Source organism: Triplophysa rosa, linkage group LG15 (genome assembly GCF_024868665.1).
Source record: "Triplophysa rosa linkage group LG15, Trosa_1v2, whole genome shotgun sequence".
NCBI lineage: Eukaryota > Metazoa > Chordata > Actinopteri > Cypriniformes > Nemacheilidae > Triplophysa > Triplophysa rosa.
In genome coordinates, this window is record NC_079904.1 from 2,125,091 (window position 1) to 2,139,090 (window position 14,000).

General features: G+C 40.5%; 1 protein-coding gene across 1 annotated transcript; it reads left to right on the forward strand.

The window, feature by feature from the left end:
- The first annotated feature begins 111 nt into the window (after nt 1–111).
- gareml (GRB2 associated, regulator of MAPK1-like) lies at nt 112–13,988 on the forward strand. Its single transcript, XM_057353717.1, has 6 exons — nt 112–607; nt 2,854–2,994; nt 7,715–7,845; nt 7,957–9,060; nt 10,793–10,953; nt 12,083–13,988. Exons 1-6 carry the CDS (start codon nt 496–498, stop codon nt 12,846–12,848), a joined length of 2,415 nt encoding a protein of 804 aa, XP_057209700.1. The 5' UTR covers nt 112–495; the 3' UTR covers nt 12,849–13,988.
- Nucleotides 13,989–14,000: the final 12 nt, after the last annotated feature.

Below are 14,000 nucleotides of genomic sequence, written 5' to 3' on the forward strand. Positions count from 1 at the left end.
GTAGTTAATATAATATCCTCAGTGCTTGAGTGTTTGATGTTATATTTGACTCGTTTTAAAAAAATCCCCAAATTAAAACTTTGGAATGAAAGTATTTTATACCTCACGTAAATGCATTAAAAGGATGCACCCAGGACGCAAGAATATTTTCATTAAAGAAATATACACTATATATACTGTATGTCTTATCTTAAAACTCTTAAAAACAATCTCTAAATGTTTTCCTCATTCAACTGTTTGTCGCCCTGATCGCATTTTCATCCAACTGTGAGAATTTCCAGTCAGTCAGTGATGAGCGTGCACTGTGTCAGGTCGGTGTTCCGGGGCGCGCGGGGTGGGAGACGAGGGTGTCGCGCGCTTCAGCGATCCGCTACATCTCATCACCTCAGAGTTTCTCTCGCGCGTCTCTCTTCATCATGTCGCGATGTCCCCCTGACACCGGTTCCGCTCCGCTCCCGTGATGCTCGTGATGATGATGATGGTGACGGATGAAAGATGGAGAAACTATCCGCGAGCATTAACGGACTCTCGTGGAGCTCCGTGTCGCTGCCGCTGGACGTGATCGTGAGCAAATTCCGCTTACCGACTCCCGTGCGGCTCAGCCAAGGTAAGAAACACCGACAAGAGTGAGTAAACATGATCACAGATTGAAGTATTATGAGTCCACAGACAACGAGTGATGCTACTTTATACGTTATAACCAACTCTTTGGTCGCGTAGCGTCGTGTAGACAATCATGCAACATTACGTTTCACTCATACGTAAAGTCGAATTATGCAAATGAAGTTTGGAAATGTTCGGGATAGTTGAAAATCGTCGTAAAATCCAAAGATGTGTGTCGTGGGAACTTAACCAAATGTTGTGTTCGTGTTTGTAACACTGAAATCTCAGAAATGTGTGTATTTGGCTCTTTTGGCTTCGTTTGACAGTGTGTGTGTGTTGTGTGTTAAAGAGCTGCGGCTCTTTTCATATGTTAATGTTGTAATGTGCTGTTGTGTGTGTTGAATACTAAACAACCTCCTGCAGAAGAAACACCAACATTACTCAACAGTTTACTCAACAATCACAACCGAAGAAGACTAAACGAGAAATATGTTTACATTCCTGTGTGTGTGACAGGTGAGGGGCTGTGAAGGTGTGTGTGACCCTTCAGAGGACATTTTGTGCTTTTATTTAAAGTGACATTGCATTCAAGTTATACATTTTTATTGAGCCGAATACCGGTTTCAAGGTATACCGAAGTTTGAAAGAGTCACGGTTTCAAAACCACAAAAATGATACCGTTTCTAAGGTATGAGCTGTGTTTACACAAAAGTACATAATTACGTCATGTAATGCATTGTTGGATGTTTAGGCCTTATATATGGGTTATGACAAAAATCAATTTTTTGAAAGAGTATTATAATTTTAAGGCTTGATTTTTACCTGACATATATGTTCTATGAATGTTGGTTAAAAATAAAAGGTATTTGTGTCCAGTTAAAAAGTTGCTGTTTGTATACGCAGGCATTTGAAAATAACACATTTTAGTGATGTAATTGCAATACCGTGAAACTTATGCTTTTTGTTGTCCTTGTGTTGTTCCAATTGCTTCCATCGTTTACTTCATCTGTAAGTCGCTTTGGATAAAAGCGTCAGCTAAATGACTAAATGTAAACGTGATGCCGGTGGCCAGGTAGTGTTCGACGTTTGTTTGTGTTGTCGTTAGATTGACTTATTAGATGTTTTCATAAACAATGAAAACTGAACCGTTGAAGTAAATGCGTAAAGTCACCTGTCGAATGATTTTATTCGTGAATGTTCTCAGTGATGTTTAATTCGTTACGCACACACAAAGCTCAGGGCGACTTGCTTTACAGTTTCCAAAATGTAATTGCCGTGTTTCTGGCGTTGAGTTTCAGCATAATGTCTGGTCCACGTTACCAAAAGACAAAAATCCATAATGTAAAGTTATGTTCATATTAACTTGAATCTGCTGATAGACCGGACTTGATTTGATTCGAGTGTGAAAATACAAGCTATTATACAGACAGGTGTGTAAGTAAACAGGGGAGACTACATCTGATCTTAAATAATGTGTCTATTCTCTCTCTCTCGCTCTCTCTTATCTTCTCCCATTCATTAATTCATTATTTCAGTATGGCTTTATTGGCATACAATCTGTTTTAAGTCTTTATGTGGGCCCTGTTTGATCAGATGCTGCTGTAATGTGTGTGTTTGTGTAGGTGGATATGTTACTGTATCAGTACAGGCAGTGGTAATTACACACAACAGACAATCTGCACTGTGTGTGTGTGTGCGTGCACATTGTTCCATGTGTAAAAGCATCTGTTTTGAGACTCGTCTCAGAGAGGAATTCCTTTAATATCAGATCAATACAGTTCACCAGCCTCTCTCTCTCTCTCTCTCTCTGTCTCATTCATCTTTTCTTCAGTGAGAAGGAGATCAGCGTGATGTTCATGAGGTGATGTGGTTTGCTTCTGATGGCTGTCCTCGCTTCTCTCACCATAGATTTCACGTGTTGAAGTTTAAAGACCTGATTTGTGTGTGTGTGTGTGTGTGTGTGTGTTTGAGAGAGATCACACACTTGTCTCCACAGCAACAGTCAATATGAATGTGATGTCTATTAGAGAGAAATTGTTTGTGTGTTTTGCTCAAAGTTCAAACATATCTTGATTTGTAGTTTACAGCTTGCTCGTAGCGTCTTTTATTTGTGGAAACAAAACATATTGATATTCTGCCATAACACCCTTTTCAGTCTGCACACATCTGCGTGTGTATTATGTCTTTCCTGCATCAGTGTTTATGTGATAGATAATGTGTGTGTGTGTGTGTGTGTGTGTGTGTGTTTAGGTGAAAATTTGGAGGGTCTGTCAGAGGACGACACCATCCTCCTTCACTCCTGCAGACAGTGGACCACCGTGACGGCACACACCCTGGAAGAGGGCCATTACGTGATCGGACCCAAAATAGACATCCCACTACAGTATCAAGGTATGTAACAAACGATATGCTGGACGATGTGTCGATACCATCAGGTAGGGCCACTACCTGACCCCAGTGCTGTTTCACTAAGTATTACAAAACATTAACCATTCACTAAAACCCTGATCTTCCTTCATCCACTGAGAGAATACAAGCTATTAAAACACACTCAGACCAGAGAGAGAGAGATTGGTTGTTAACAGTATATTGATTGTTGTATTCAAGCACTTAACTTCACACATGTTCACTTGCACTGTTCTCCATTACACACACACACACACACACACACACACATACATTCAATTCAGTGTTTTATTGGCGTCACTGTTTTCATACAAATTCTGGCAAAACATTCAGTCAATGCAAAACATCTACTTTGGTCATCATATGCATGTCATGACTTATAAAGAAACTGAATTTTTGTTGGCTCATAAAAATTTTACACTGCAAAAAGAAAAAATCTTAATGTTTTTGTGTTGTTTTTCGATACAAATATCTAAACATCCTAAATCAAGATACATTTATTTGAGAAGCAAGTCTTTTTAAAAAATTATGTTTATGCTTTAACAGAAGATATCTGCCATTAGGATAAGAAAAATAAACTTGAATTTGAACATTAAAGCGGCCCTAACACACGCGGTTTCTGCCAATCTCATATTAATCTTGAGTACCTATAGATTAGTATTGCATACTTCGTATCTTAGAAGAGTATTTAGTTTGATCACAATTATAAAAGATAGATACAGCTGTACGATTATTTCCAAAAGCATACGGCGCGTGTGGGGGGGAGGGGTAGGCTGAACTAAAGCACGTGCGCACCCATTGCCAACAAAACACAGACATCAGTTTCACTCACCGCATGCGGTTCATGTCCGGCATCTTTTAGCGCTGGGACGGCTCCATATATCAGTTTCAAAAGAACTCCAACTCCAGCGTTATATCCACCGTTAATATAACATTCATCACCCAAATGCAGTGAACAAACAAACACCTGAACTTCGCGAACGTATGCTCTCTCTCTCTCTCTCTCTCTCTCTCTCTCTCTCTCTCTCTCTCTCTCTCTCTCTCTCTCCTGCACACAAGTGAAAGTGACGTCTGCGCATGCTCCTTCTCCTGCTCTCCTTGCTGCCGCGTGGGCGTGCCGCGTGCTTTTCCGGGAGAATTGTCCAATAAGGGACTAAGAAAAATAGTTACGAAACAGTTTTATATGTTCGAAAAAAACTTTCCGAAACCTGTACGATCGCTGGAGAGTGTATCAAGCACATAAATACTACATAATACGCCCAACTCGTTTTTTGACAAGTTGACCATGTTAAGCATGAGAAGACCACACGTTTAACATTGTAAAGAAGTCAGAATGCATGACACACCGTTGCAGCACCCCTTTAAAAAGAAAGAAAATTAAGTTTATTTTTCTTACCTCATTAACAGATGTGTTTTTTTATTTGAAGCACAAATAAACTTGTTTTCAAGAAAAAAAAGATCAATAGTAAGACTTAATATCTATTAACAATGTTTATGTATTTGTACTTAGAAAACAAGACAAAATATTATTTAAAAAAAAAATGAAAAAGCTTAATTGTTGTAAATCTAACCTTACTATTTAGCACCTAATAACATTCCAGTTTAATTGGATTATGATGTCATTTTCATTCAGAATTCTTTGGGCTTATATTTAAGATTCATTTAGAATGTAGCTGCCCAGTTCTTTCTCGCTCTCTCGATTTCAATACAATTTAATCTATTATTTAATTGTGACCTGAGAAATATCTTTAATTTAGTAAAACTGTCGCTCTCTCTAATAAACACATGCACACACCCACTCTGTTCTATGTAATATCTGTTGCTGTTGTATCACGTTCAGAATAGAACAACACACAAAATAATACCAAAATAATAATAACACTCTTAAGATCGATTTTTACTTGTGCATCGGACCTATGTGTCGGTTTTCATTTATACTTCTACGTTGTTGTCCGCGTCGACAGGCAATGACCACTAGGCGTCAGTGTCCACGCGCGTGTTGCTTGTGTAACCAAGACAAGAGCCGAAGAAGAAGCAGCTCATTCAGCTCATTGAGAAGCATTAGTGATAGCAGGAAGTAAACAGTCACTTTTGTTGCAAATTTGAGATGTTAAATACAGAAGCACAAATCATTTACTTAGATAATTCATTCAGAAATGCGTTTGAGTAAACATGACTCTATCGCATAGTTTTTTGACCTGAGGGAGGGGTTCAAACAGACCAATCACAGCGCTTGCGGTCCGCGTTGAGTTGACGCGTTGTTGCGTTTTTGGAGAGTACGCAGCTCTGCGTAGGCTACGGCGTAGGTCCGACGCAGAACCATAAATTGGCCCTGTAATGATGTAGTTATGTCATTCACCAGCAGGGTTACCTGACCCCATCACTCAGAACTCTCATTCATAAAGTCAAACCCATCATTACCTCATCCTGACGTTATTCCTGCGGGAGCCGCGAGGAGCCCGTTATTCCAAGCTTCCGGAATAGCAGACATTACCGCACTGGACTTCCTCTCCCGGGACGTCCGTTACCTAATATACCCGCCACTCGCACCATTAGGTCAGGTGACCAATGAGATCATCTGCTGGGGTTTCCGGCCGCAGTGAGATGCTGAGAGTGAGATGAGGTCATTTGTGTCTCCGCCGTGTCTCCGGGTCTCTCAGATAGAGACAGATAATACAGAAGATGGAATTACAGTATAGACGAATGACTTTATACACAGCTGAGAGATGATGATTGAATTATTCTTACATCACAGAATTTTAACATAAAAGAAACTTTCCCTTACTTAAACACAATCTGACACTTAACATCTGTGTTTATTGCATGTACAGTATGTTTCTAGTTTAGCAAGACTTTAAAATGTGAAACCACATTTGTTAGGATGAAAATGTGTGTATTGTAATTATATTTGATTCTTTTTAATGCAATAAGAGTGACTGTGTGAAGTGTTTATAATGTTATCACACAGTTCTTTTCCAGTTCCCTTTTAAAGAATCTCGGACACTATGAAGTGGACTAAACCTTTAAACCGCTCAGATCTCGGTTGTATTTTTTAAATAAACAAAAATTTTGTTATGCAAGCAGAGATGTGTGTGTTTAAATGTTGGCCGAGAGCTGCTCTATGATTGGTTGGATTAAACTCACAACCGCTGGGATTGGTTGGTGTGCACGTTTCATTGATGTTTTAGGATCTTGATAGCCTTCATATGAAGAGACAGAAATGTGTCCGTGTGTGCAACATTTTTCTTGTGCTCGAGTTGTTCTGAAATAAAGTAAATAAATACTAGAAAATATCTAAATAAATATATTTATATAATTCTTACAAATGCTCTCTTCTTTAACTCAATTCATGTAATGTACTGTATATAGATGCACTCAGAACAGAAAAGCAAAACTACGAGAAAAGAAAAAGAGAGACAACTACAGAAAAAAGGAAAGTTGTTGCCAGAAGACAAATGCAAAAGAAAGATTTGCTCTCTCACACATTTGACCTATAAGCACACATTTTCTTAGCTTTCTAAATGGGAATATCATATAATGTACCTGTTGTTCAATTATGTGTTGTTTTAAAGTTTTAGGCTTATTATACAGCCACAGAAAAAATTAAGAGGCCATTCCAGATTTTCATTTAATCATTTTCTAGATGTATTGTGGTCATTCCAGTCCAGTGTCTGTTGAATTTCAACAAAATCAAACCTCAGGAGTGACATTAAGTCATCCAACAGCAATGTGAAAGACTGACAGCATGACACGACACATGAAAACTGAAAAAAATCAAGGTTATAACATAAAAAATAAATAATAATGTATAAATATTACTGTTGTATTGCTTAAGAGTGATTATTACATGGCTCTTTGGAATGCTTGATTCTGATTGGCCAGCTGCCACATTTGCAGGTTCGTTATGTAAGGGATAATGTACAGGCAGCTGGTTGTTATCGCAGAAATAAGCCCACGATAATAAACCCCGACAGTGGGATCATATTTATATTTAATTTGTCGAAAAAACCTGTCAAAAGGATTTTTGAGAGGTTGTTATCTGGGAATAACGAACCTGCAAATGTCGCGACTGGCCAATCAGAATCAAGCATTCCATCGAGCCGTGTAATAATCCCAGATAACAACCACTCAAAACTAATAACACACAGTAACCCAATTTGACCGTTTTTTTTGACAAATTAAATATAAATATAACTTTTAATAACACATACTGTATGAGATTATATTTACAAATGATTAAACCAAATTGCCGGTTCGTGACACGTCGTTTCTTACCTTAAAACCTTCCTTAAAAAATCCTTGCGAAAGGTCTGCATTCGGTAAAAATGAGCTAATAAAATATATCAAAATCACATTTCATGTCAATTTTTTCTCATGTGGCAAGTAGCCGTGTAATACGCGGGATAACGTACAAGCAGCCGGCTGTTATCGTGAATAAGCCCCTTCAGCGTGATACAAGACTGATCACACTGTCGGCTTTATTTCCGCGATAACAACCGGCTGCCTGAACATTATCCCGCTTGTTTTCTTTGCAGTATTTGAGGTCTGAAAAAATACAGAGCATCTTTTCTCTAGTTTTTTACCTTTAAATAGTAAATTCCGAAAAACTGTTTTTGAATTTCGAAAGGGTCTCTTAACGTTTTCGGTGGCTGTACTATAAAAAACTTTTTAGAACTTTTTTCAACCTCTCTCTCTGTCTCCTCAGGGAAGTTTAAGTTATTGGATCAGGATCGTGGTGTACGTGAGCCGGTCCAGTATTTTGGAAGCGTGGAGGAAATCGCTGGAATCTTTCCTGATCGCGTGTTTGTCATGGAGCCGATCACATTCAGTGTTAAGGTGCACAACATTAATGACTGACAACAGTGTTTCAACCAGAAATGTTATGTTATCATTTACCATCAAATTATTCTGTTCAGCGTGCTAATATGTCCGTTTCTCTCTCTGTAGGTGGTTTCTGGGGAGTTTACAGAAGACAGCGAGCTGTATAATTTCTCTCTACAGGCGGGTGACGAACTAACTCTAATGGGTCAGGCAGAACTGCTCTGCGTCCAATCAACTCGCGAGAAATCCCGCCTAACCGCGCTGCTACGCCGTCTCGGCAAGGCAGGTGGAGCTTTGGGACGTCCCGCCCGCACAAAGATGCCTTGTTTGATATGCATGAATCATCGGACCAACGAGAGCGTGAGTTTGCCGTTCCAGTGCCGCGGGCGGTTCTGCACGCGCTCACCGCAGGAACTGCAGATGCAGGGAGGTGAACACACCGTGCGCAGTATCATCGAGCGTGTGCGCCTGCCTGTAAACGTGTCCGTGCCCTCACGACCTCCACGCAACCCGTACGATCAGCACGCCATCCGCGAGGGCCATCGATATAAACTCCTCAGCATCATCAGCAAAACGGTCGTCCTCTGCTGCGTACTGCGCAAAGAGGAAGTGACGCCCTCTCACTTCCTGTTATTGACGGACATGCCACGTTTCACTCTGCCCGATGGACTCTTGCGCGCGGACGCGTCGTACCAGCAGGTGGTGCTGCAGTGTGCCCTACGCTGCCAGGAAAACTTCAACCCCGACGATTACTCGCGCGCCGTGCGGGAGGTGAAGACGGATTTCTCCGAGGAGTGTCTCAGCCCGCGGCGGATTCGGGTGTGCGTTCAGGGCTACGGACGAGACGAGCTGGGGACGTCACTGCAGAGACTGTCTTTATGCGTGTACGGGGGCGGGGCTGTCACGCACACGATCTCGCACGGCTGCAGAGACTCGCTGGGCGAATCGCAAATGCTGCCCTCTAGCGACGGAGAGGAACGGGAATACGTCACGCCTGATTGGTCGACGGAGACGCAGGAAATTCCGTACGAGGAGCTCTGGACCAATCAGACGTCCGAAAGCTTTGGGGTGACTACTGAGAGCGGCATGAAGGCGGAGCGTAACCTCATATCGTTTCACTCTACTACCACATCGTTGGATGGAACGGTGGGCTCCACCCATGTCGCTATGGTGAAGATGGAAGCAGGAAGAGTATCGACTCCACCCCCCGTCCCACCCAAATCAGAAGCTGTAAGCAAATCACTTTCATTCATTTTTACTGAAATTAGGGGAAATCTTACAAAAACATGTTAAGGTCACATTTTACCGCAAACCTGTACTTTGTGCCTCCCTATCGCCATCTGTGTTTAAAACATGAAATCGCACTTTACGAACCTGTTGTTAAAGTTAAGTGACGTTAAATTGATTTTCCCTTAAAATCCAACCCAACCTTTAAACTCATAAATGATTATTATAAGCTTTGTTGTGAATTTATAAGGAAGCCGTTTTTATCCTTTTTTTGTTGTTTTATGCATTTGTTGCTCAATAACAGTTTTTTATTATCTTTTAACCAAAAAAGGTGTCTGACCTGGACACGTCTGACCCTGAGCTCTGCTCTCTAACACTATTCCCGTGAGATTCTCTCTCTTCTGCGGGTCTCACACATGAACCCCATCACACTCATGTGTGCATTAAAGTCTATATAGAGCCTCACAGAGCCCCGCTGCCTCACACTCAACATTAAATTATTGATACAACTGCTTTTAAAGGCCGAATAATGAGCACACGTTTACCGGAACACAACACACACACATTCAGAGAGACATAATCACATATATTACTACAAATATTCTTGTTAAAGATGCTTTTTGTATGTATATGTTGTCTATTTGTATGACATAGTAACAGCGTATAATCACAGAGAAACATACTGCTCGTGTCTTCCGGTCGTAGATCTAGAAGTGCTTTTCACTCTGTTGACTAGAATTATAGCCTTTCTGTTTCTCTACTTTCTCCCACATAAAGGCTTCAGGCTTGGCCTGTAATTTAGCTTCCCAAACGCAAACACACACACACACACACACACACACACACACACACACACACACACACACACAGTTCCTGGTGTATTTGTCGAGGAAGTTAACTGTATCCCAGAATCCCAGAGTTTTGAGTCCCAGAGGAGGACTGTTTAGACAGATAATGGCTTCTGACAGTTTATCACTGCTGTAACTATTAGGACATAATAACCAAGTTACTGTACACGCTTTTAATAGTTTCCTGCAAAAAAATGGAATAACACGCTTTTTATTACTTGTCATAACTAGAAACTTAAGACTTAAAGTGATAGTTCACTCAGCCTCATGTCATTTCATACCTGTATAAATAAAAATATTTGTAAGAATGTTAGCATTATCATTGACTGCCATAGTAGGAACAATTAAATGGTAGTCAAAGTTGCTCCAGAACTGTTTGTTTTCCTAAATTATTCAAAATATCTCACTTTGTTCAACAGAACAAAATAGATACAATATAATTTTCCTACTATGGTAGTGGATGATGTCACTGATCTGAAAATGGCTCACATTCTTACAAATATCTTCCTTTGTGTTTAACAGAATTTTTTGAGTGAACTATCCCTTTAAGTCTTACAATCAATTCCCTTTTTTGTTTGATTACATTTGAGTTATTGGGACAACATCAAAACAACACTAGAAGAACAACCCGCGGTTGTCAGTGTTTAGTTATTTAGTTGTTTGGTTATCAATGTTCAGTATTCAATATTCTTCAGTATTCTGTGTTCAGCATTTAGTGTTCAGTATTCATGTTTCCACACGGTTTTCACACATTTACACACACACATTTACTCGCACACATTCAGTCTGAGCGTGGAGGAAGACAACAATGGGAATGTTTAATATATAGGATGTCTTCACACTGTATCTTAGTAACAGTTACTCCCTCCTTGCCTTTCTTTCTGTAGGTGAAAGAGGAGTGTCGTTTCTTGAATGCTCCTCCTGTTCCACCCCGCTGTGTTAAAGGTCCCGCCCCAAGCCCACCGGTCCCGCCTCGTTTCCCCCAAACCCCGCCCACACAGACACTCAGCCCAAACCTCTCATTTTATTCATCTGGACTGCAGGAGAGGTAATTACACACACAGATATCACTTTTGGATATGGTTTTCTTGTGGTTTACTTTACTGTAGGATGGGTTTAACAAGCGCTATAGTTGTGTTTGTGATTGGTAGTATTACCGTTAAGTAGTTTTATCAAAAAACAAGTTTAGTAGCCAGTAATACTATGCACAAAACAAACTGAACCTGCTTTTAATGTGGTCTTATTGCCTTTACCTTCTATAGTGTTGTTCGTGGTTTTTGAGGATGAGGGCATGTCATACAATTATATTATCAACACAGAATAATGAAATCTAATTGGACGGTGCAGTTCAGACGGTATATTATTTTCTTCACATTTTAGAATTCATAAAAGTTATGGAATAGCACAAATAACTTTGGGAATTATGTTGTGACTAAAACAATTCAAAATAAATCAAAACTTATAATGAATCATTTTTAGTGTAGTTAGTCCATGTTTAGGTTTTGCAGAAATGTTTTCTTGTCATTTTATCAAGCGGCTTCTTGAGATGCTTTTTAAACAATATTGAAAAAGTTCACATCTATACTCTGAGCTCTTATCCACTGCTTTTTCCTTATTTTTCAGTCCAAGTCATCCATTCCAAAGTGTTATTAAATAAAATTGTAGTTTTCTAATGAAGGAACGTACATGTTTGCACGATTATATTCTGTCTATAAAAATCAATTTTAGACATTAAATCCCATACCTTTAGATGAAAAGGTTTGTAAGGTCAAGAGACTTCACTCAGGTGATCTTAAACTTTTGAATGGTATTTTATTATTTTGCTTTCTGAACTATACAAAACTGTGTGGTTATTTGCATTTTATTGTTTGCAGTTATCATTGTTTGTGGAACGCTCTGCTACAGAGAGCAGTGAACAAAAAAATTGGATATGTGCAAAATGAGTCCTCAATATTTGTGCTACCATTTCTGTTTCAATAGAGAGACTATGAAATTGAAATGTGTGTGTCCTTCTGTTGTTTACCTCATTTGTAAGTCACTTTGGAGAAAAGCGTCCGTTAAATGGCTAAATGTAAATGTAAATATGTTTAGATTTTTTACTACATGCATGCATATGTCCTCCATAAAGCTAAAAATCACAGAATAAAAGCCACAAAAATGTTCATTTCTTTTTACAGTTCGGCTCCTCGCAGTGGTAGTAGCTCTCCGTCGCCGGACTCTTATTCTCTGTACTGTTACCCGTGCACCTGGGCCGACTGTGTGACCTCTGACTCCAGCGTGAGTCCTGATCACACCCGTCCTGCACAGGCCTGTTGGTCTCACCCCCGAGGAGGCGGGGCCCACACCTCCAACGTTCTAAACACGCCTCTTCTCAGCACTGACTCCGCCCAAAAGAACTACTCCACCTGCCCCAGACCACGGCCAGTGGCGCAGAACCGCTTCGCACCGTTTGGCGCACTAAACCCTTTCGCCAATCCCGGCCATGCCCTCGGCTCCTCTGATTGGATCACCACTGGTAGGGACTCGCCCACCCTGATACCTGACCTCATTAGCTCCACCCCCCAGGAACCTCAAGCCACTCAGGGAGGTTCAGAGGCGGGTCCAGAGCCTCCGCCCCAACCGGTCAAGAGTTCAGAAGAGGACACGGTCACGATAAACCCCGCCTCCGGATCCGTTACCATGGTGAGAGGTGCTGAAGGGGGAGCTGGGTCATCGTGGCGACCCCCCGCAGAGCTCTGCTGGCTCTCGGTGGAGGAGGTTTCGGCCAGCCTGCGCTTCATCGGTCTTTCGGACGACGTGATTGGTCTGTTCAGTCGAGAGAGAATCGACGGCTCTATTTTCACTCAGCTGACGGAGGAAATCCTGTCAGAGGACTTTAACCTCACCAAACTCCAGGTCAAAAAAATCATGCAGTTTATCAAGGGATGGAGACCCAAAATATAGTGCGTGTTTGTGTGTCGGATGTTTTGTAAGTGTGTGTGTGTGTGTGTGTGTGTGAAGGGAAGAAACTTCTATTAAAAAAATATACACCTCTCTAATTGAAGGACAGACAGATTGTGACTAATATATTATCGAGCACTATTTGATGTTTTGTTGTTATTTTTAGATGGAGAATATTATCGAGTGCCTTGAGCGGACAGTCAAGAGATCATCCGATGGTGTTCTGTTGTCTTTTAAGGGTTATTGAAAGAGTTTGATCTGCTTTCTAGCGTCTCTCTTTCTTTCTGTGACGATTGTCAATTAAACAGCACAAATGTCTGCAGTTATCATGACTGCACTTGACTTTATATGCAAGTACGCAAACACAAATGCTTTAATAATGTTCTTGTCCTATGAACATGCTAATGTGCCGTAAATACCCTCAGATGACTTTGCCATTAAAGCTGTAGTGTGTCATTTCTGTGCCAGGAGTGACACAAGTGAAATTGGGGAAATAATTGTTTTTAAACTGATTTCCTGAAAAGAAATCATAGAAGTTACAAGTTTATACCAATGTGACCTATAGCACAATTCGAAGGGACACTAAGAAAAAGCACATGTATGAAATAAGCACATGTCGCTTGAGGCATTTGCGTTCACATACTTGCACAGGGGTCTGGATTTTAAAAGACTAAATATTTAAAATGGTAGTTCTATATTTCCAGCACAATTTCTTTTATTTGCTTGGCTATGGCACAGGACGTGAGAGAGATGCTGGGAGAGCTTTAGAGATGTAAAAATAAAACGTTTGTGATGTACATGTTAATAAGAGCAGTGTGGGTTTACAGTGTATAGACAGAAACACACTGTAATTAGGTGACAGTAATGAAAGAGTTTACTAACCTGCAGCCCACACTGATGGAGTGTGTGTGTGTGTACACGTACGCGCGCGTGAGTCAGAGCTGAACTGAGAATGTTTTAGCAAACTTCTAAAGTGTTATATCAGCATTTCACAGAGACCTCTGGGACTCCCCTCTGTAGACACATTTGTACTTTGAATAATATTTAACAACGGTAATGAGTGTTTCATTTGTACTGTAATTTCATCATTTGTATAATTGAATCCTGACGGATTAGCTACAGAAAAGAATAAATCAAGAGTGCTCACTAGTCTTC